We start from the raw sequence: 22,374 nt of genomic DNA on the forward strand, positions 1-22,374 counted from the left end.
GTTGATGGAGTATTTTTTCTAGCATCTTTTCTAATGTCTTGTCCTCTGATTGCCTTTCTGAGTGTCCCTTTATCTGTTGTTCCCATTCCTCTCTTAATTCGTTCTTCACAATCGCTGCGACATGCTGAGGTGTCCCCACCTTACTGCATGCCTCCACCATCTCTGCCAAGGATGGCCGTCCTGGCATGGCGCTAATCACCCGTTGACAATCCGGGTTGGCATTGCCGAAAACCAAGCTCTCCAAGAGAGGCCTCTTCGCTTCTTCAGTCGTCACCTGTCGATCCACGGCTTGCGTGAGTCGATCGATGAACGACATGAATGGTTCTCCGGGACCTTGCCTGATGCAAGAGAATGGAACATCCGGAGCTCCTGTTGGTGTAATTTGCATGATTGCCATTCGTGCTGATTCTTTGATGTCGCTTAACACTCTTCGTGGAAGCCGCACTGCTTCTTCCCCTGGGTTGTCATCTGGAGGATCTCCTGCTAACTGCCCTTCTGTGAGGTTCGCGTTTGGCCCACCTTGATATCTGTTCCGCAACTCTGAAAGATACTTTCTCCACCTTTTTTCCCAGACGAGACTCTGTGTGTCAGTGAGAATCATTGCCACAATACTTCGAATATCACATGGCGTGAGGTCATACGTGGTGAATGTCCCTCTTAGTAGTTGTTTGAAGTATTGTGAGTTCAGCCCAAAAGTTTGAGCCGCCTTCCCTAACTCTTTGAGTGTCTCATGACCCATCCTTTCCCATCTTGGATTCTGTCCCTGGGCAAACAGGATTCCCTTTGCACGAGGGAAGGCACCACTCTGCCCTGGGTGTGTTTTCTCAGCAGCTGCTGTGACAAAGCTCTCCCTCTCCAAGCCCTACAGGATTCCTGCTCCTGTCTGCTGCAGGAATCAGTGGTGCAAGGCAGGATTTAAACCTGGTCAGAGCCCAGCTGAGCAGCAAGTGACAGAGCTCCTGCAGCCCCCACACCCCTGCCAGGAATAAACCAATTCAAAATAGAAAATTCCAGCAGCAAGGGAAGAACAGTTGGTTATTAATGCTGGAGAGGCCATGGCACAGAGGAACCAGAGAGCTCCACAGGGAATGTCTGACCCACAGGCAATGGGAAAAGCCAAAAGGCAGGGAAATCCTCCAGCCTGGGAGAGCAGTCCCCAAATGCTGTGCCAGGCCCTGTCAAGAGCATCCCACTGACACCCTGTGCCCCCTGCACACCCCAGGGCTCCCTGTGCTGCACTGGGGCTTTGGCAGAAGCTGTGAGGTGGAGACAGGGAATTTCACCTGAAAAACACAAAGAAACCCACAAAACACCTGGATGCTGCAATACAGGGGGGAATGACAGGAGGGGAGATGCACCCAGAGAGTTGCCAGCAGGACAGAACAGGATGAAGGCCAGAACAAAACATGTGGAGAACAACAGCACAAATGGGCTGCTAGAAGCCAGCCCAACATTCCTGGGAAGAGGGGTTTTTTCCACTCCAACAATTTTCTTTTCTAGATGGGGCCTGTACCATGCAGCGCAGCCAAGGGATGTGGAGAAAGGGCTTTGTGCCACCCTCCTCCCACAGCCCTGCACTCATAGTATTTGCAGAGGATGTTCTCTGGGAGCACCTTCTCCAGCTCACTGGTGGGGAAGGAACTCATGCAGCTGCCTTCCATGCAGCTCAGCTCTGATTTCCGAGAGCCAAAAACTGCCTCCTGAGCATATTTAATTAGGCACTCCTTGCAGAACAAGTGACCATCTGCACACTGAGTCAGCTCCTCGAAGGCAAACTCCCCGTAGCAGCAGCGGCACTCAATCATCTGCCTGTCCTTCTGATACTGCTCCTCGTTCATCTGCAGAGCCAGAAGGAAGTCTGCATGCTCTGCCATCTCTTTGACGTTCTGCTCATAGAACTCCTGCTCCAGCAGCACTGGGGGGAGAAGGGACAGCCTGTCATAGCTCCTCCAGTGCCTTCTCTTGTTCTCCAGGAAGAACATGCGCTTCTCAATCTTCACATCCCCTTGCTCAAATTTGAAGTCTATATAGGCATATTGATTCATTTCTTTCCTCCTTTTTCGTTTCCCGTTGGTTTCAGGAGACAGCTCCTGCCACTTTTTGATAGCATCTGAAAAGGCCTTTCTTGTGATTGCATAGTGCCCCTTGAGCTCATGCAGGGCCCACTTGATGTCCTGGCTGCTCAGCATTTTGAAGTCTGCCATGAGGAGATCAGCTGCCTAGATAAAGCACCGCTGGTCAAGGGGGGCAAGTTTGGAAAAGTCAAAGTAGTCCACTTTAGGCACCTTTGTCTCATCTTGACTGGCAAGCAGGCTGCTGTTTTTTGCAGACTCTCTTGGCCGTTTTTTTTTTTTTTTTTCTGTTTTTTTTCTTTCTTCTGGCTTCTCTCCTCAGGAGTTATCAGTGCTCTCCTGGGAATTCGTCCAAGACTGGAGCTGCCCTCTCGGCTCTTCAGCTCTTCAGGGCTGACCCCCCCCCGTCTGGTGGGGAGTAGCCCATGCAGCGGACACCACTCAGGAATGCCCCTCAGGGATGCCACTTGTCTCTGTCTCGGCTGTTTTTTATGGCCTGGAAAGGCTTGGGAGGGCCTTGGGCAGCCCGCGCTCCAAAGGACGAGAAGAGGCTTCAGGTTTTTTCTCGGTCTTCAGTGTTTATTAGTTTTTTATCTAAAAGATTTTCTCTCGGCCCGACAGAGGTCTGCTCAGCAGCCAGCCATGAGCACACTGAGAGCCCCCGGGGCGGTCACTTACCTTTATACTCAAAACTACGTATACAATATTTACCTATTTTCCCCAATACCTTTTACTCTTATTGACCAGTGCACTTTTAGTAAGAACCAATCCCAAAGTGCCACCATCACCACAGAAGATGGAGGCCAAGAAGAAGAAGAAGAAGGACAGGACATGCCCCAATTCCTCCATCTTACTTCTCTAGACCCCCCTGTACAGAAATCCTAAACCCTGTGTTTCACAGTCTAATTAACTTATCCCTTCACCATTCACCCCAGTGAAATCCCCCCATCCTCATACAGGTGTCGTCTCCCGTGCAGGATCAAAGTCCAGCCACCAGACACTTCTGGCAACGTTCCAGGACTCCCGAGCCCCCCAAGGGTGGTCTTGGTGACTCGGCACATCAGTCCTGAGGTGCTGAGATCCCACAACATTCTATTTATGTAGTTTTAAGTTGTTAGATAATGAACTTTTTCTGAGTGTTCCATGCTGTAATTTTTTGTATCTAAGCTGCTCTGTATGAATATGAGCCTCTATATTTAACTAATTTTTTTAGTACTTTAGACTTCAAATTCCATTGTGGAGTACAGTTTTTGCTCTTAGATACTTCATCTTAAAGGTAATATTGTACAGTGCTTATTGTGGATGCTCAAGATACAGATGGAGCATATAGTTGTTTTTTATAGCAAAACTGAGAAGCAAGTCATGGGAAAAGGTTCTTCTTAGAAACCTATAAGATGTGGGTACAACTTAGATATTATATGTTCATCTCTCTTGCAAATTGATTATTTTACATGATAAAACAAACCTTATGTTTTTTTGTTTTGGCTTGGTGATTTTTTTTTTGTTCGTTTGAGGGTTTTGTTGAATTTTTTATATTAAATATTTTAATAATCACAGGTGTGCTAATAAGCCTAATTTCATTATCACTTGCTTTAAGCTCTTGGAAAAGCCAAGTGCATTGAGCTAGAAAATGACATGCACAAGATTCTTTGACTACAAAGCACGAAGTGGTAAAATGCATGTCTCTACTTTTACTTTCAAATCATCAGTAATTAATCGTTACTTTATGAAACTGCCTTGCATTAAAAAAATCATTACTTTACTGCCTTGAAAAAAATCCAGATATTATGGGCCCGAGTTTAAGATTATCTTACATGGCACTTGGACTATTCTTGCTGCCACTTACCCTTTTTCCTTTCCACCTTCCAAAAGCAATCATTGGTCCCAGCCTGTTTTTCAAAACTCCATCTTGCAACTAGTAAATTAATAATAATAACTAGTAAATTAATTTGGCTGTGATGTAAGAAACTGATTTCAGATATAGGGATTCCCATTTGATCTGCAAAAAAGCTTCTTGAACTGGAAGAGCATGGGCTAAGTGATATCAAACAGATTGTTGTATCTTCACATGTTCTTACATTGGACTCATAGTGACAGTAGGGATCCTGTATTAAAGAGAACTTCAGAGCCCTATGGGGTATGAGATGCCAGAAGCACCAAGAATCTCATTTAAGATTAATTTAAATTGTGATTGTTTTTTTACTTTTGAACTGTCTTCTCAGGTGGCTAAAGCAGCTTTCCAGAGAAACAATGATCCACTTGATGCTGCCATTTTTTACCTTGCAATGAAGAAGAAGGCTGTTATCTGGGGATTGTACAGGTATTCAAGCTTTTACATGGAATTTCACACTGTCTATTTTAATTTTTGGGGAAAAAGTTGAATGGGATTGTAATCCAAAGGAAGCACAAATACTATCCTTGAAAGCTGAGGTTGGATTTCTAAACTAGTCATTACATTGAATGAGTAGTTTCTAACCTTCTTATATTTACTGAAAGAGTTTAGTTGCTATTTCTGAAGGTAGGTGCTCCAAGTTTTAGTCTCAAATCTTATGTAATTTCAATTACTGCTTAATTCTGATTTACTTTTGAGGACCAGCAGTGTAGTGTGTAAAATGTCACATCTATCTTTTAGATAAGTGTTGTTAAAAATTTTACCTGCAGATCAGGGGACTGACTTATGTCTTCCTAACTGTAGTTCGATACAGCAATTCGGTGTTGCAAACCTTTTGAAAACTAATTTTCATTGTCACTTAAGATGTCACCTTAAGAAAAGCAGAGATTTTCTGTATCAGGTTTTTGAAAATACCATTAGGTTTTGTATTTATTGAAGTTTCTGCTATTTTTAAAGTACCCTTCTCAAATCCCAGTGTGGTGAGGGACTCTGTATTTCCTGATGTGTAGATCTGTATAAAATTATACTGACATCTGCAGAAATTAAGAACTGTAGTGTAACTAATAAAGAGTAAAATGTTTTTATCAATTATGTTTGATACACAGGTCCCAAAAAGACACTAAAATGACACAGTTTTTTGGAAACAACTTTACTGAGGACAGATGGCGTAAAGCAGCCTTAAAGAATGCATTTTCTTTGCTTGGCAAACAGCGGTTTGAACATTCTGCAGCGTTTTTCTTGCTGGCAGGACACTTAAAAGATGCAGTGGAGGTAAGAAAATTTTCAGTGTTTAAGACTGTTACATTGTCCCAAATGTACAAATACTTTGAATGCAGTTTGCATTTTGCATTCATATGACCCCTGAAGCTTCTTATACTTTCAATTTTTTCTCTTCTTTCCCACCTCAAATAAATGATAAATACAAAACCTTCATCTTTACATTCTGATTCCTTTTTAGCTGTCATATTACTGATACTGAAAAGTGACACGGGTAATTTCTCTGCTCCAATACTAAGGGGACTACGTACAGTTAATCCTTTCAGATTTTTCTACCCTGTCCTATAGGAAGACAAGCATAGTTTTGCATTAGGAAGTTCCACATGTGGTGTTTTGGCAGAGATGAGGATTAGCTCCTAGAATCCCTATCCAAAAGAACAAGGCAAACACAAATTATTTCCTGGGTCTGAATTGTGTAATTGTGAGGAAATTAATCTCTGTGATAATAAAGGATTTTTTCTGTAAAGCTTTGTAGCTAAAACAACCAGAATCCAGAGGTAAGAGGTGGCATGTGGACATTGGTAATGATCTGTAGAGCTGGTTGATTTCAAAGATCTGTTGTCATGCCATACTTAAACTGAAGAAATGCAAATCCAGTCTTGCGTGTGATACTTAGCAACACCTATTCTGCTTCATTCCTGCTCACTTTTTATGGAGTTGGTAGACCTACTTACTTTAATCTGAGCAAATTTATGTCACTTCCTATTATTAATAATTTTAAACTGAGGAGAAATGACAAAGTTTGATCATTTGAACATATTTATTTTTAATTAGGTCTGCCTTGAAAAACTGCATGATATTCAGTTGGCTCTTGTAATATCAAGGCTTTATGAATCGGAGTTTGAAGTGTCTAGTACTTACAAATCTGTACTACAAAAGAGAGTTTTGGGAAGTGTGTCTACTGGAAAAGAGAGCTCAGGGAACATTCACTGTGACCCTTTCTTGCGAAGCATGGCATACTGGATTTTGGAAGATTATAGCAAGGCTCTTGACACTTTGATTAAACATTCTGTTGAAGATGAAGGAGGTAAGAATATAGATATTTGGCCTGTTGACTTGATTTTAAATATTTGCTCATTTAAGCCGCAGTTTCTTGAAGTGTCATCTGAACAAAACCAGGTACCACGCAGTTCCTCACCACTTTTAGTAAATACTTGCTGTAGCAATCTATGTGGACTTTAATAGCAAACATGGTTACTGTATTATTGTTATCCTGTATCCCATGGATGCATACTTTGTCCTTTAAGCATGTAACTATCAAGATACTGGAATTACCCTGCAGTAATGCAGCTACTTTTCCAGAAGCAGTCTAAAGATGAAGAGGAAAATTAACTTCTTAAATTAATTTGACTCCATCACAGCCTCAAACAATTTTTTTTTTAGCCACTTATATAGGAGACTCTGGAAGACATGGTGTTTTGTAACTTTTAGGCCTTTATAACAGCTGACTACAATAATAGAGTTCCAATAGAAAGGTTTTGATACTTGAAATAGTACTAGGAAGCCCATGTGCTGCCTGAAACAGCACATGAGTCTCCTAGAGCATTTCATTTCTATGTTCACTTGCTGGCTTTCTAGGCCTTCTGAGAATTAATTGTATTATTTCCTAAAGGTAGTGTTTTCATTGAAGTTAAATGCTTCAAGTCTTAGGTAGTTAGCTGGTTTCAGTCCTGGCTACTGAGAGAAATTGGAAGGGGATAAAAAAAGGCTCAAATACTGGAATTGGATAGCTAATTCGTGAAACTGGTTTTTCTATCTTGAGCTCATCTTTCTGTGTAAAATAATTTTAAAGTGTTGCTAATTCTTCTGTGATCAGTTAATGGCTTGTTTGTGGTGTCTTACCTTATCTTCTTACCTAGAATGTGCATTTTTATGTCGCTCTCTCTGTTAACTGTCACCAGCTGTGCTTCTGATAGAGGAGAGCGTAAGGGTTTATTTTAGCTATCCTGAGACCTTTGAAAGCTGTGTGAATCATGCTATGCTGATTCTCATACCTCTTCAGGTTTTTTTTTCCTTGTGGACATGAAAATGAAATGAGTAGATGTTGCACTGCTGTGTAATTCATTTATTTGTATGTAATACTGCTACCATCATGTATAAATGTTGTAGATTTCCTAGTTTTATTGTAAGTTGCATTTCTTTTGAGATGTAGACAAAATAAAAAATAAAAAAAATCCATTTTTTTAAAAGCAACCTTAAATAAAAGAAGTAAGATACTGTCTTATTGTCATTTAGATGTGGAACATGGAGACTTCAGAAATGTAAAATTAACAGGACAGTGGCCCTGTTTGACATCAGTAAACTGGCCTCAATACAAGGAAAAGAAATGATAGCTGTTTTAATTTAAAAAGTCATGCCTAGTGCCCCACTCTGCTTGTTTTTAGTAGGTTTGGCAATGTCCTTCCCACTGAGGTATTCAAATGATAAAGGTGGAGAGGAGGGTGCAGTGAAGTGAACAGTAGAATGGATGTGTGAAATAGACAATAGAATTTATACTAAGACCTAAAAGCCTTCTGATGAACTTAGTACTTTGCAGATTGATTATTTCATGCAGAGTGGTACTTTATCCTCATGCTGCCATATCTTTTCAGATGAAGGGGATGGCTCATCGAGTTGCAATCCTGCAGTGTTTAACTTCTATAACTACCTAAGAACACACCCCCTCTTGCTGAGGCGTCATTTTGGCTCTTCTGACACATCTTCCACACACATCTGCCTAACAGTAGAAAATGGATTAGCTGACAAAATCAACCTAGGTGAAAGACGGCTGTTTTTCACCACTGCATATGCTCATCTAAAAGCTGGTTGTCCTATGTTGGCCTTAGAAGTGTTATCAAAGATGCCCAAAGTTGTCAAGAGGTCAAAGTTATTCTGTAAATCCCCTAGTTTAGTGGATACTAGTAAAGATTTCTCACCATTATCTCCAGTTAAAGAGTTTGAAACAAAAGATCAAGCTTCCAGTATTGATTGGTCACAGCCAGTATTCAATGGTCTAGGTTCATCTTCAGATTGCTCATCAGGAAAGCTTTCAAGTTCCACTCTTTCCTTTGATTGGAGCCAGCCAAGTGCTCTATTCCAAGATGAACAATTGCAGTTGCAGTCAGACAGTGATGAAAATGAGGAAAGTGAAGATTCTTCCCTGGTAATGAAAGAGCTAAAACCTCTGAAGAAAACTGAAAAATTGCATGAAACAGGTTCTAGCTACACAGAATCTTTTAGTGTAGTTGATGACAAAGATATTCTGAGTCCATCAGAAGATATAATTTCAGCACAGCTGAAGTTTAGGGCGTGCCTGAAAATCCTTACTGTGGAGCTTCGTACGCTATCCACTGGCTATGAAGTCGATGGTGGAAAGTTGCGGTATCAGCTTTACCAGTGGCTTGAGAGAGAAGTGGTAGCTCTTCAGAAGACCTGTGATTATGGTGTTGAAGTAGAAGAGACACAGTCAGGAGTTAGCGGGATGCCAGAAGAAGCTACATTACATGAAAACACTGAAGACTTAGCTGACCAGGAAAAAGCTATGCTACAGAAAGAAGACTTTCAGAAACGACGGCAATGGCTTCTGAAGTATCAGTCTCTCCTCAGAATGTTCCTTAGTTACTGTATACTTCATGGCTCACACGGTGGAGGCTTAGCATCTGTCAGAATGGAATTAATTTTGCTCTTGCAGGAATCTCAGCAGGTATGTGGGGGAGCTTACATTTTGTTTTCTCTGCTTCAGGTTTGTAGATTTATTTGAAAGTGTTTTGTAATATTTTTGAAATTTTCCTACTGTAGCTTACATGTGTTTTTTAATAAATCTAAATCTGTTTTTAACAGGGTTTTCTATTTACACTTTATTTTTTGTTGTTGTTTTATTGAATACTTCTCACTCTTTCAAAAGTTATTATGTTCCGTTAAAGAATATGTACTATTGCTTTGTGTATGTGTTTCTTGCTTGTTTTTAGGAGCAGTCAGTACAGATACCTTCCAGCCCTCCACCAGAGCAAAACTCCATACCTCTCCTATTTGCTTGCACAGCTAGTGCCAAAACAGTGGTGGCTAATCCATTGCTACATCTTAGCAATTTAACTCATGATATATTACATGCTGTTATAAGCCTTGATTCACCACCTCATCCAGATACTCAGAACAGCAAGGTATGTATTTTTTTATAATTGTGTTGTTGTTATCGTCTGATTTGCTGAAGTCACGAATTCTTCTTTCAGACAGCACGAGAACTTTGCGCTGTGCTTATTTGTGACAAAGTCAAACCATGAAACATAATCATTGTCTGTAGTACTTATCTTGAGCTTACAGAATTGTCCACTGATCATCTATCATTGTTGAGGCGTTGAGCATCTGGTTCAACAAGCTGTTGTAGATTGGCCTCTCTCAGAACTGGATATTTGTCCAAGAGGACATTTTAGTGGAAAACATCTTATACTGAACAATCAGCATAATATTTGTCTTTATGACAGTATGTTCATTACTTTTATGTTAATGGCAGATTCTGCATTTCATTCTTAAACATAAGTAAAATTAAATGTTTAAGTACAAAAACTGAGTATAGTAGTTTTTAAAAATTGTTTCTATAAGATTTATCCTGTATTTAACCTTTGACTGGAAATAAAACTCAGTCTTTCCTGAAGTTTTGTATTGTTAGGTCCCAGATCATGTCTGCTTTTACTAAGGATTTCTAGAGAACACTAAAAAGACGGCTTAGTCCTAGTTAGCTTTGTTTTAGAGGGAACAAACAAATAAATACAATAAACTGTTTTTGTTTTAATGGAACCTTTTTGATTAACAGCTTCTCTAGCTTTTTAATGTTAGTGTGTTCTGTGATGCATTAAGAAAAAAGTGTCAGCTGTATTAAAAGTGCTGATCAGTACAATACTGAGTAAATTGAGTGTGTGTCCTAGAGTTGCACTAGAATTGGTCAAAAACTAAGCTGCATTATAGTTTTCATTCCGAAATAAATTCTTTGTATTCTGAGCCAGCAAACTGCTGCTGTTTTAGGGCGCAATTACATAGGACTGTTGAATACAGGCTTAATAATGGTGCTGTTTAATAATTGAAAACATTTCAGATGGAGCTGATCTGTGATTATGTGTTGGTAGGGTGAGTGAGTTTTCCCCCATCCTTTTCATAAGGTGTTAACTGATTTGTCTGATACAAATTCTGAAGCAAAAGGTGGCTTTGTAAATGCGTAAGGACTTAGACCTTTTGTGTCCAGTGCTTGTTACATGTGTATGCAGAGTGAAAGGCTGTGATACTAACCACAGCTCACTTTGGCTGTAATGAGTTCTGTATAACTTTGTCTTTCAGATATGTGTAATGCATACCTTAGCAGCGTCGCTCTCTGCTTGCATCTACCAATGTCTCTGTGATGGCCACAGCTACAGGTAAAAAAAAAAAAAAACATCACAATGAAAAGTGATTTTTAGACAGCACTCTCATTGCTGTCTTGGTAATGGATAGGGCACCAGAAGGCTGTGATCACACTTGCCTGCATCTGATAGAAAGTGCTATCACTTGAATAGTTGTAAACGTAACTTCTAAAAATAAATATTATTTCCCTGTTCTTCTCTGTTTCACAGCTCATTTCAAGCGAATCAGTTCACTGGAACGGTGTACCAGACCGTCCTGTTAACTCAGCGTCATTCTTTAAGAACAGCAAGCTTAGAAGAAACAGTGACTCCCAACACATCACCTGCTCAGTGGCCAGGTATCTAGACTTTTTTCTTTCCTCTTAAGGAAAACAGAGTTATCTGGATCCACTGTAAGAGCATGTGGCTATGACTTTCTAGTAGTATTTGTGACAGCTGTGTTGGGTTCTTTGATTAAAATGTTGTGGGTTGTTGTTTTTTTTTTTTTCAAAACATCTAAGTTACTACTTCTGATTATTCACTAAGTCAAGTTGATTTATGTTGCTTTCTTTAACTAAAAACATATTAGTGCTGGATCTAGTAAAGAGAGAGCAGCTAAACTGGAGGTAGGGTGAAGTCATGTCCTGTGTGTGCTCTACGTGTACCACCTGTAGCACTAGTATCCTACTTCTTGAGTCCTAAGGACTGCGAAGGCTGTCCTGGTTTGTGCTCCAGCTAAGAATTATTTTACCTTATGGACAACTTCTGAACTACCTTAAAACTGTTAAAAATGAGACATTTATAATAAATCATGCTTTTCTGTAGCTGTAAAAGTAATGTCAGATTTCAGGTAATACTTAGAGCGTGCTGACATTTATGCTAGTTAAACTGTGCTAGGGAGCTACATTAGAGGGAGTGTTATCACTGTAGTACATCTAGGTATGGGCTTGAGTTTACAGCACTAACTTTAATGTAAGCATAGCCAGGAAATGTGCTTACTTATTATGAGAATTGTTTCTTAAATCAGAAAATTCCTCTTTAAAAATCTTCATGGATAACCTGAAACATCCTTTGTATTTGATGCTATGTAATTTTTTCTTTTCTGCCAAACATTGTCACTGAATCTAGAGATTTTATCGAGGAACTAGTTGTCATCTGTTTTTTTGTTATTTAGTTAATCGCAGGATAAATTTCTGACGAGTTGGGCAAGGAATTGTTAGCATTTGTTCTTATGAATCACTTTGAACTGACTTTTTCTATTTTTTAGTAGATTCACATGCTGTGTGTGCAAATTGGAGAGCATGACAAAAAGCAGAATTCTTTGGCCATGACTATGTGCACTTTTACTTGTGTGCACAAAGTGTCACGTTGAAGGCACATCTGAAACTACGCCCTTTTGTGGGAGCATAAAAACATTACAAGAGGTTTAGTATTGGGTGAAAGAACACTTGTCAGACAATGTGTAATGCAGGTTGATGCCCATGATTTTTGATTGGTTTTACCACTGTAAAGTGAGAAGATAGAATTTCAGTTTTCAGGATTATAACGTCGTTATAATAATTGAAAAAATGTTATACATTTCTTTAACCGTTACTCCAAAACAGAAAGCTAAAAAACTAATAAATTGTTAAAAATTAAGAACTTGCCTCTTTCTCCTGAAGTTTTCAACTTGGGTTTCAATATACAGAGCTTGGAATTTTTCTGCACTAAACATTACTAAGTAACGTAGGTTGCCAGACAAAATTATATCAGGAGTATGTTCACACACACATCTGTGCTTTCTTAAAGATGATGTTTATTTTATATAAACAGGAATGACGACTCTAATACGTCTGTTGAATTCTGCTGGTGAGGAAGCCCAGCCAGGTCTCACAGTTCTACTTTGTGAAATTCTAACTGCAGTCTATCTCAGCCTGTTTATCCATGGCCTTGCAACACATTCTAGCAATGAGTTGTATAGAATTATGGCTCATCCACTTAACAACAAAATGTGGTCTGCTATCTTTGGAGGAGGAGCTCATATGCCCAGCAGAGGACAGCAGCAATTAAAGACAAAAACTGGTCAGTTCTCTTGTTTTATATATATTTGTCTTCTGGAATTTTTAAGAATATTATGTGACTGCTGAAAGCTTAATTACTTTAAGTAGCTTGTGTTCAATAAGAATTCAGTATGGTTTTTGATTTGCATAGAAAAACAAGGATCTCAAGTAATTTGTGTAGATATTGTGTAGAAGAGAAGAGTGAAGCAGAAGTGAATGCTTCTGAAAAAAGGTTTCCAAGTAGCACAGCTGCTCTAGTATGAGGGAGTTAAATTGATCTGAGAGAGTTTCCAATACTATTACAGCTTACTTTGTGTTTATTTTAAAGCTTTCCAGTTCTCTTCTAACTGGAATATATTCCCATTTTACAAATACAGTATGTTTTCTCTCTTTGACAGGTAGGCACTTCCCAATGCCTAGCCCACATCAGGTAGTAGTGTTCTCCATGGAATGCGTGGGGTTTTCCAAATCCCTTGCCTCCTTCAGTACTCATAGTCCTACCAAGCCTTCAGGCAAGATACTAGATTTAGTATTAGGCCTCTACATGCAGTTTGCTATGTGTGGTTTTGTTTGGTTTGTTTTTTTTTTTTTTTGCGTATGCAGAAAGACAGAAAAACTTCTGTTTGCAAGCCATGATATCAAAATTTGAAGTAAATTTTTGTAACTAAAGAAGCGCATAAATTTGGCCTTTTTAAGAAAAGAAAATTGTCAGCACTGTAGTATTCTTATGGCTCTTCATTTGAAATAAATATTAAATACAAAATTACTTTGACCATGGTTTGAAAAGATCAGAAGTGTTTCATATCTTTTTTGGAGAGCTGCTTGTTTTGCTTTTTGAATATAAGCATTATTGTGCATGTGGATTTCTAAGTGTTCATTCCAGACATTACAAGTGAAAGGCATCTTGTTGATATTCTAAGAACCCTTTAGAAAAGCAAACAATCTTCAAGTTTTAAATTTAGGGAGTGATAAACTATCCTGAGGTCCAGAAGAAATTCCTGTAATGCTTTTATTTTTCGTATAGTTATGTGCTTTTTGATTTACTTTGACTTCTACAAAACCAACAGCAAAAAATGCTACAATTAACTAAGTTTTTAAGAGAAGATTGTGGAACAACAAATTTAATTAAACTCTGATGACTTTCTATATTACATCTAAATATATATGTAGAGAGACAAAATGTAACTTTCTATTAAAAAATAATTTAATATTTAGATGTATGCTAACATATCAAAATGTCTTACCTTCCAGTTATGGAAAACTGTAAATGTGGTCTGTTTAAATATCTTCATCAGACTTCTAGAAAAATGTTTTCAGAGTAGAGATCTTTACCCCAAAGTGAGCTCTTATTTTGATTAGTTTTCTCTGTGGTACTGAGCTAACATTTCTCTCTATCACTTTAGTAAGGTAAACATGTTTGCTGTCACTGAATTGTCAGAAGTTTTAACTGGCTTTTGTTGGAAATTCTGCTAACTAGGTGTTGGTAACTCTATACTAAACTGTGTTATTACTACTGCTACCACTGGCTCAAAATGCAAAGTATTTTTACGAAGTGTTCTGAAATGCATACTAAGTATAGTCTACCTGCTGCATGTTTTTTAAGGAGGAATGCTGGCTGCCTGCTTGCAGGTTTAATGAAACTGTTGCTGGAAGAATCCAAAAGCTCTACCTAAAAATTTAAGGGAAGAAGGAACATTTTTAATACTAGATTTTAGGGATCATCACTGAGATAGGGGCCTAGAGCTGTTGTGGGATCTCTGTCTTTGGAGTTACTCTAAAACTTGAACAAACTAGGCCATCAATTATGTCAGCCCTGTTCTGAGCAACGGGTTGGACTAAGTGTCTTTCAACCTATGTAATTCTAGGATTCAGGACTACTTGTTTTTAGTGTGTGTTTATGTAAAGCAAACTTGGGGGAAAGGTATATCTCCAAAGCCCTTTCTTAGTCATATTGAAAAAAATTATGAGGGGAGAAAGGGAAAAAATAGACCTCCAATGAAGCAGAGGGATTAGGATTAAAATCAGCTATATTTTTGTGCCTTTACTGTTTCTGACACCCAGAAGCAAATAGAAGTGACTGGAATGCTTATTCCAGCCAACTAGCCATATTCTTCTGTAATGTTATTTAGATTTTTTCTATATCTTACCATTTAGTTATGCTTAACTAGACTATTTTCCTTACGTTTACTTTTAGATTTTTTTGTGAAATGCTTCCATTCTCAAATGGAGATCGAAAGCTAAAAATTCTGAACACTAATAATTCTAATGCAATAAGACTAAGCATGGGCCTCTCCTCCTTGCCTTCTCTCCAGTCCTTTAGTACATATTTAAACGTGGGTGTTGATCTCCAAGTTGGAAATTTATTTTAAGAGATGTTCATAATTCCAAGTACAGCATTGGTCAATAAAGTTATGTTATTTCCCTTTCTGCTCTTTGCTTTAGTTGACTTGAGCATGTAGTAGCTTTGAATATAAAATTTCACTTAAGTAAATATGATCTTTCTTTTAGACTCAAATGGTAAAAACAGGAACCAAAAACCTGGTAGTCTTATAAATCCCTAACCTCTGTTAGGAATTATTTTTTATTGTAAACTTGTTTTAGTGCCTCTGTCACATAACAATCAGACAGAACAAAGCAGTTTGAATGCTTTTCAGACATGCTTCTTGTTTTTGCAGTTGCAGCAAATGATTTTGGCAAACAGAACTAGCACATGGTGTTTTGTTTTCCAACAGGCAGTTATCATCTGAAAAAGAACCTTGTTGTTGATAATAGTAGATTTTTTCAGAGTCACATTTACTATATTTTGCTTGAAATCTACCTAAGCAAACTGTTTTATAATGTAAGTCTATATAGAGATGGTAAGTTCTTTGTCACCCAGAAGGTTCTTAAGGAAGAATTTGACCTTTGCTTTAAGTTAGAAATCCATGGTTTTATTTCATATATTCAGTTATTCCATGCTGCAAGAGTAAATGAAGGGAAGTTGAAAGCAATCTGCCTTTTAGTTCTTCCTGGGAAGGTGGAAAGTAACAGATCTTTTTGTTATTATTGCATGTCTTAGGACTGGACAGAAATTGAAGGATTTTCCTTGTCTGAAATAGTGCAATATTCTTGGGAAATAGCATAAATTTTACTTTTGTCTTTTAAGTAAAATGGGAGGAAAGATAAATGTTTCAAATAAAAAACAAAACACATGTAAAAAATTTTTAATTAAAAATAAATGAAAAATTTGAAAGTCTGTGTAATGGGTAATTTGAAATCTGAAATGACAGTCAGAACTTTAATGACATTTTTAATATAGTTAATTATTTTAGAATGTATAAAAAGAAATCTGCTTTAATAGTGTTTGTCAAACTTAGGTGGTTGTTCTTTCATTTACCTCACATACTGAATTTTTTTCCAATGACTAGCCTGCAGTATTCTTAGAAATACAAAGAGTGATCCAACAGAAAGGGATAAAGTACTTTTTTAATAAAAAAAGTAAAAACTTAAACTTACCTTTTGAATTCTGCTTAGAAAAACAACCTGCAGAGCTATACTTGCTCGTTTCTGTATCATGCAACACTTGCTCCTTATTTCATGCCTAGTGAATTTCTTTTAATTAGTTGCTAAAATTTAGCTGGAAATTCATAGTAATGCATGTGCATGCTCCTTAACTGATAAGTTTTGAATAATGAGATGAAAATGTCTTGAACTGCAGTTGTTGTGGTTTTGACTTATAGCTCAGGTAAGTGGATTTCAAATACTATCCCTAACAGAAAAAAAAAAAAAAAGATACAATATAGAAGTGCAACACATAGTGTTATGATATTCCTGTTTCAAGATGAAAGATGGGATGTCTTCATCTTTTATTAGATTCTATATATGAATTCTTTTGTGGCTGTTGTGCTTTAACCCCAGCCATTACACCCTGCCTCCAAATGTCCTCCCCCTTCCTCCTCGTTCCCCCACCCTATGTACTGACCATGATGTCAGGTGCTCTGGAATGTCCCTTTGGTCAGCTGGGTCACCTGTCCTGGCTGTGTCACCTCCCAACCCCTTGGGCACCCCCAGCTCCCTCGCCAGGCTGGAAGTGCAAAAACAGGAAAGGCCTTGGCTCTGCGTAAGCCCTGCTCAGCAATAACAAAACATCTCTGTGCTATCGACCCTGTATTCAGCACAAATCCAAAACACAGGCCTGCACCAGCCACTTGTGAAGAAAACTAACTCTGCCCCAGCCTCAACCAGCCTAGTAGTTCAGCTGCTTGGGGTGATAATGCTTGTCTTCATATGTAGTCAAAAATCTTTCTGAATCCTGGAATAATATGTTTATTCCTGGTCCAGAAATGACCAGAAGTAATGAAAAAATTGCACTGACTAGTGTGAATGCAGAGAATTTGTCCCTTAGAAGAAAACACATGAAAAATTGTGAATATGAAAATCCTGGAAGATTTTTTTTTTTTTTAAAAACCCTTGTATTTAAATCTTAATGGCCTAGAGTTACAATTGTACCATTGGCTTGGTTTGTGTTATGAGTAAGTCTTATATATGGAAAGTGTTTGTAAATTACCACTGTTTTTCATTTGTTCAGACTGTTAGACCTTATCTTTTCAAGTGACTGGAATACCCATAAGAGTTTTGAAAGACATTGTCTTTCAGGCACCTATCAAGATGCAGAAAGTCTCTTGTGGATAAAACACTAAAAAAATAAGGGTATAGGAAATATTTCATGGTAATATTTCATACTCCAGGAACAGATAGGTGTGCTGGCTCTTCTTTTGCCATCCTCAGCATTATTAATAGAAGAAGGTAATTTTGGAAGCTTCAGTAGTTGTTAGTTTTGATGTTCATGTTAGTTCATTCTTGCAACTGGTCTGGCCCAACATGTTGGTGCTTGAACTCAGTGATAGAGATATCTGTCCCTCAGGTGAGCTCTTTAAACCTACAGAATTGCTTTCTTGGCTCATACTTACTACTGCTGTTAAGGTAGCCCATACTCCTCTCTGCTTAAGAAAACGGACTCAGCTAAATCAGTGTTCCAGGTTTTGTGGACTCCAAAATGATGTTCAAAAAATCAACTTCCTTTTTATCTTCATATGTAAGCTTTCTTTGTTTTACCTAAGTCTTGAACCCACGCTTAGGTTTCACTGTAGAAACTGATTTCTGCACATTCCATGTATTTGTTTGAAAACAGAATAAAAAAATCTTTAAAAAACCCCAACCATACAACAACAGCAACAAAACAAACACAAGCTCCACCTTCTACAGTCAAGTAGGAAGTTGATTCAAGTCCATTTACTTGGTTACAAAAGGTGGCCAACAAATCTCCAAATGTAATTTCTTTTCTCCCTTGTTGCTTTCACTTCTGATGTGTTCTGGAGAGTCAGAACACTGACAGTTGGTAACAAGTGACAGTTGCTGTCATTCCTCCTCTAATAGAAAGGCTGTATTGGAGTATGATTCCTAAGAAGATCCAGAAGTATTGCAGGGTATGAGGGGATACAAATATGTTAAGATATTTGTGAAATCTTGAATGAGGTATTTCCTTCAGTACTGTAATAATCAAGAATGAAAATAAAACTTTCCATTGACACTTCTTAGTTTGAAAGAAGTCAGTGTTGGGGCAAGCGAGGGGACCTCGCTGCTTCTTGGATTGAGGGTGTTACTGAAAATAATTAATCCTTCCCTGTTTAATAAGTTGTATATTAGATTGTGTTAGTTAAAATGTTATCTTTTGTATTTGCTGAAGAAATGTATTGTCAGGGCATGCGGATTTAGCAGAATTGTACTACTTAGAAAAAACTACATATCTCCACTAGAGGGACACATGGAGTCACAAGTTGGAGCAGGAATGGCAAGCTTATGTATTTGCAATATATATTCTGAAAAATAAGTCTCCTGGCTTGTCTTAAAAGCTAATCAGTATTCAGTAGTTCTTATTAAGTAATTTAGTTTTGCAAGATTGTTGGCTTGAGTAATAATATTTGTCACCTTTGTAAGAAGAGATCTTCTCATGCAGTTATGGGTGTATTATTTGCAGGGAGTTTTTACATTCTGGAGTTCTAGTTAGATATTAGTTTTATATATTTGAGGATTAAAATGCTCTGTGTTTAGTTGTTACATAAATGCTAAGGTGAAATTCTGCAAACTTGTCATGATGGAAATTTTTACTTTTCATTACAAATCTGTTTATTAAAAGCAATAAGGAGGTAGAGCAGAAGGTTTAAAGCAACATACCCTATTTTCTTCTCACATAGATGATGGAGAGAAACAGCAAAAACATTACAGGCTTTCATCAAAAACCTCTGCAAAAGAGAGTTCTCAGTTGCCTGCATTGCCGTTGGTAGACCAGCAATCATCATCTTACAAAGAAAGATTTATCCCTCCTGAGCTTAGCATCTGGGATTATTTCATTGCAAAGGTAATTTTTTGCTGTTTTGACAATTAAGTTCCTTCTATCACTTCTGGATTGGTAGTTTTTCTCCTCTTAGTCATTATTCTAGGTACTGATGTGATAGAATCTGCTTGTTTTTATTGCTCACGTGTAGCTTTTTCTAAAATGGAGCCTATACATATTTTTGAAACAGCTTTCTTGAAAACTCTTGTTATTTAAGGTTTCTTTTTTTCAGATAATGATATGAACAAATATCAGTAATGTTAAAAATAGTTAAGGTGTTAACTTATGTATGTAGTGCTTATGGAACATTATCCTTTTCATGAGGTACAAACTCCAAATGTTACTAAATGGAGTAAGACGATATGTCTGCTTTTTATAAAAAGCTTCAAGCATTGTAACTATTCAGTTTTTAAAAGGTAATTTAGAATAAGATGTTGGCTAGAAGATATTTACAGATTTTTTAAAAATTTTTAGCCATTTCTTCCATCGCAAAGTAGAGTGGAATATGATTCAGAAGAGAGTCAGGAAAGTGATGAAGATGATGAAGACAATGATGGAGATATGTTTGCATCAAATTCACATAACCAAGAGCATTCGAATTCAAATTCTTACAGGTAAATAACACTTCAGAATGCAAGATATTTTGCCATGTCTAGACTTGCATTTCTGCTTTTTTGTTTTTGAGATAATATACCATTTACTTGAAATTTTTATGTATTACCCAGTAGTTAACTAACTGTAGTTAATTTTCAAATCATTATTTTATTCATTTTATTAGTATGTTGTGTAGTGATTTTTGAATTCAAAGTACCTATAATATTCTAAAGTATGGTTTGTAGTTTTCAGTAGTTTATAATGAAGATTTGAAGGTCTAAATTTAAAACCTAATATTGAATAAGTGAGAAAATTATTTTCCTATTAGTAAATGACTTACTAGTGCTTTCTTGTTAGTTGGTCACTGATGAGATTGGCAATGGTTCAGCTGGTACTTCACAATTTGAAGATTTTCTACCCTTTGGCTGGACATGATCTTTCAGGTAATAAGCGGCAGAGTCTCTCCATACCTAATCAGCACATTAAAATCAGCAATGTGTTGAATAATATGCATATGTGGTAGCTTTTAGTTCAAAAGTTCTTAGTTTTTTAGTGATACGGGAATAAATGTTCTGATAATGTTTATCATACAGGAGGTGTATTTATGAAATGACATGGAGGGTGGCTGAGATGAATGGGTGAGAAAGAATGCTCAGGTCTCCCTGTACTTACGTTTTCTTTGCTTTTTAGTCACATAATCATGCTTGCAATATTTATTTCCTGGTACAATATTTATTTCCACTATATTTTTTTTGTGATTGAGCTAACATCATTCCTACTCCTTGTTTCATAGACTCATAGAATGGTTTGGTTTTGGAATGGATCTTTAAAAGTCATCTAGGTCCAACCCTGCCCACCACATCGTAGACAGGGACATCTTTTACTACAAGGTGTTGCTCAAAGCCTCATCTGACATGACCTCCCACATCTGGGGTATCCACAACCTCTCTGGCAACCAGTTCCAGTGTCTCACCGCCCTCATCATAATAATGTCTGTCTTTTATGTGATTGAAGTCTACTTGCTTGGTGTGAAAACATTACTCCTTCCCCTATCACTGCAGGCCCTGGCAAAGAGTCTCTGTGTCTTTCCTGTAAGTCTTCTTTAAATACTGAAAGGCTGCTGTATTATGTCCCTGGAGTCTTCTCCAGTCCAGGCTGAAGAACCACAGCACTCTCAGCCTGTCTTCACAGAAGAGGTGTTTCAGTCCACTGTCCTGTTTTTGTTGCCCTTCTTTGGATCCCCTCTACAGGTCCCTGTCATTCCTGTAGAGTTGTGCCCACTCATGGATATGGTATCCCAGGCAGAGTGTCACAAGAATAAATTAGAGGGGCCAAATTCCCTCCCTCACCCTACTGGCTGCTCTTTTGATGCAGCCCAGTGTGCAGTGGGCTTTTCGGTCTGTGAGTCAAGTCATGCCCAATTTTTCATCCACTAGTGTCCCTAAGTCCTGCTCCACAGGGCTGCTCTCAGTCTGTTCATCACTCGGTTTTGGTACTGGTGATTGCCCTGACACTTGTCCTTGCTGAAGCTTGTGAGAGTCACACGGGCCCGCTCCTCAGGCCTGCCAAGGTCTGTGTGGGTGCTGTCCCTTCCCTGCAGGCACACAGCTGCACGGCTCACCCTGGTGTGAGCTGCCTGCAGGTGCCTCTCACTACCCTTGCCTGTGCCATTGTCAGAGACATGGAACAGTACCAATCTCAACACACATCCCTGAGGCATGACACTTGTTACTGATCTCCATTTGGACCTTGAACCATTGACTGTCACTCTTTGGGGGATGTCATCCAGCTGGTTCCTTAGCTGTCACACAGTCCATCCTTTTTGCTCCAGTGGAGAGGCCAAGATGTGTGGGACACTGTCAGAGGCCTTACAGAAGTTAAAAGTAGAGGACATCAGTTGCTCTTTCCTTGCCCTCCAGCACAGTCAGTTCACAATAGAATGCCACTAACAGATTAATTGGGCACAATTTGCCCTTTGTGAAGGTGCGTCAGCTTTCTCTTATCACCTGCCTGTCATCCATATACCTTGTGTCTTCCAGGAGGATCAGTTTCATAATGATCCACTCCATGATATAATCTCTCCAATACTGGAGAAATCTGTTCCTTTTTTTTAGCAATAATAGCGCTAAGCAGTTAATCTTTTTATACTTGCAAATATCTACTTGAGGTTTGAAGAAAGCTTCCTTGTGGAGATATTCGTAATAAGCTTCAGTCTTCACCTGCTGGAATTATCATTATCAAGGTTACAACGGAAAGGGGAGGGGTTTTATTATTATTTACTTGTCTTTCTAGAGCTTCCAGTTAGCTCCCCGATATGCCATGCAGTTTTGAAAACTTTACAGCGCTGGGAGCAAGTTCTTCTCCGACGTCTTGAGCTGTATGGGGGTCCACCTCAGCATTATATTTCAGTTCATGCTTCTGAAGATGCCCTCGCTGCTGGTCCTGCGTTGCTTCGACACAAAAGTTTACTCGAGCCTACAAACACTCCTTTCAGGTGAGTCTAATTTCTGTAAACACTGACTGTAATATCTTTGATATAAATCGAGTATTAGGTTGTTAGTGATAGATTGCGACTTCAGTAACTATGTGAAATGAAGGGTACGTGTCAGATTTCATGCATATCTGGTCCGAAGCAAGAGCAGGAAAAATGTCCCACCGTTTTTAGTTTTTTTCAATTCTTTTACTTATACTTAATGTGGATTTTGAGTTTCTCTGGAAAAAGTATGCTTGACAAAAAAATAAAGAATAAAACATTCATCTTGAGAGATAATGGATATGG

At 38.3% G+C, this 22,374-nt stretch overlaps 1 protein-coding gene across 4 annotated transcripts in view; it reads left to right on the forward strand.

Moving 5' to 3' along the window:
• DMXL1 (Dmx like 1) overlaps nt 1-22,374 on the forward strand; it is an 84,386-nt gene that overhangs the window by 45,665 nt on the left and 16,347 nt on the right. For 2 of the 4 annotated variants that reach the window (XM_058044628.1, XM_058044629.1), the window contains exons 21-33: nt 4,295-4,392; nt 5,070-5,235; nt 6,016-6,268; nt 7,833-8,923; nt 9,189-9,380; nt 10,549-10,625; nt 10,821-10,948; nt 12,402-12,650; nt 13,027-13,140; nt 18,862-19,025; nt 19,476-19,615; nt 19,953-20,038; nt 21,888-22,089. In XM_058044628.1, the coding sequence (XP_057900611.1) occupies nt 4,295-4,392; nt 5,070-5,235; nt 6,016-6,268; nt 7,833-8,923; nt 9,189-9,380; nt 10,549-10,625; nt 10,821-10,948; nt 12,402-12,650; nt 13,027-13,140; nt 18,862-19,025; nt 19,476-19,615; nt 19,953-20,038; nt 21,888-22,089 (2,960 nt within the window). The remainder of the gene's footprint in view (nt 1-4,294; nt 4,393-5,069; nt 5,236-6,015; nt 6,269-7,832; nt 8,924-9,188; nt 9,381-10,548; nt 10,626-10,820; nt 10,949-12,401; nt 12,651-13,026; nt 13,141-18,861; nt 19,026-19,475; nt 19,616-19,952; nt 20,039-21,887; nt 22,090-22,374) is intronic. The other 2 variants (XM_058044630.1, XM_058044631.1) reach the window with 1 other exon arrangement.

The sequence above is a fragment of the Melospiza georgiana genome, chromosome Z (genome assembly GCF_028018845.1).
Source record: "Melospiza georgiana isolate bMelGeo1 chromosome Z, bMelGeo1.pri, whole genome shotgun sequence".
Classification (NCBI taxonomy): domain Eukaryota; kingdom Metazoa; phylum Chordata; class Aves; order Passeriformes; family Passerellidae; genus Melospiza; species Melospiza georgiana.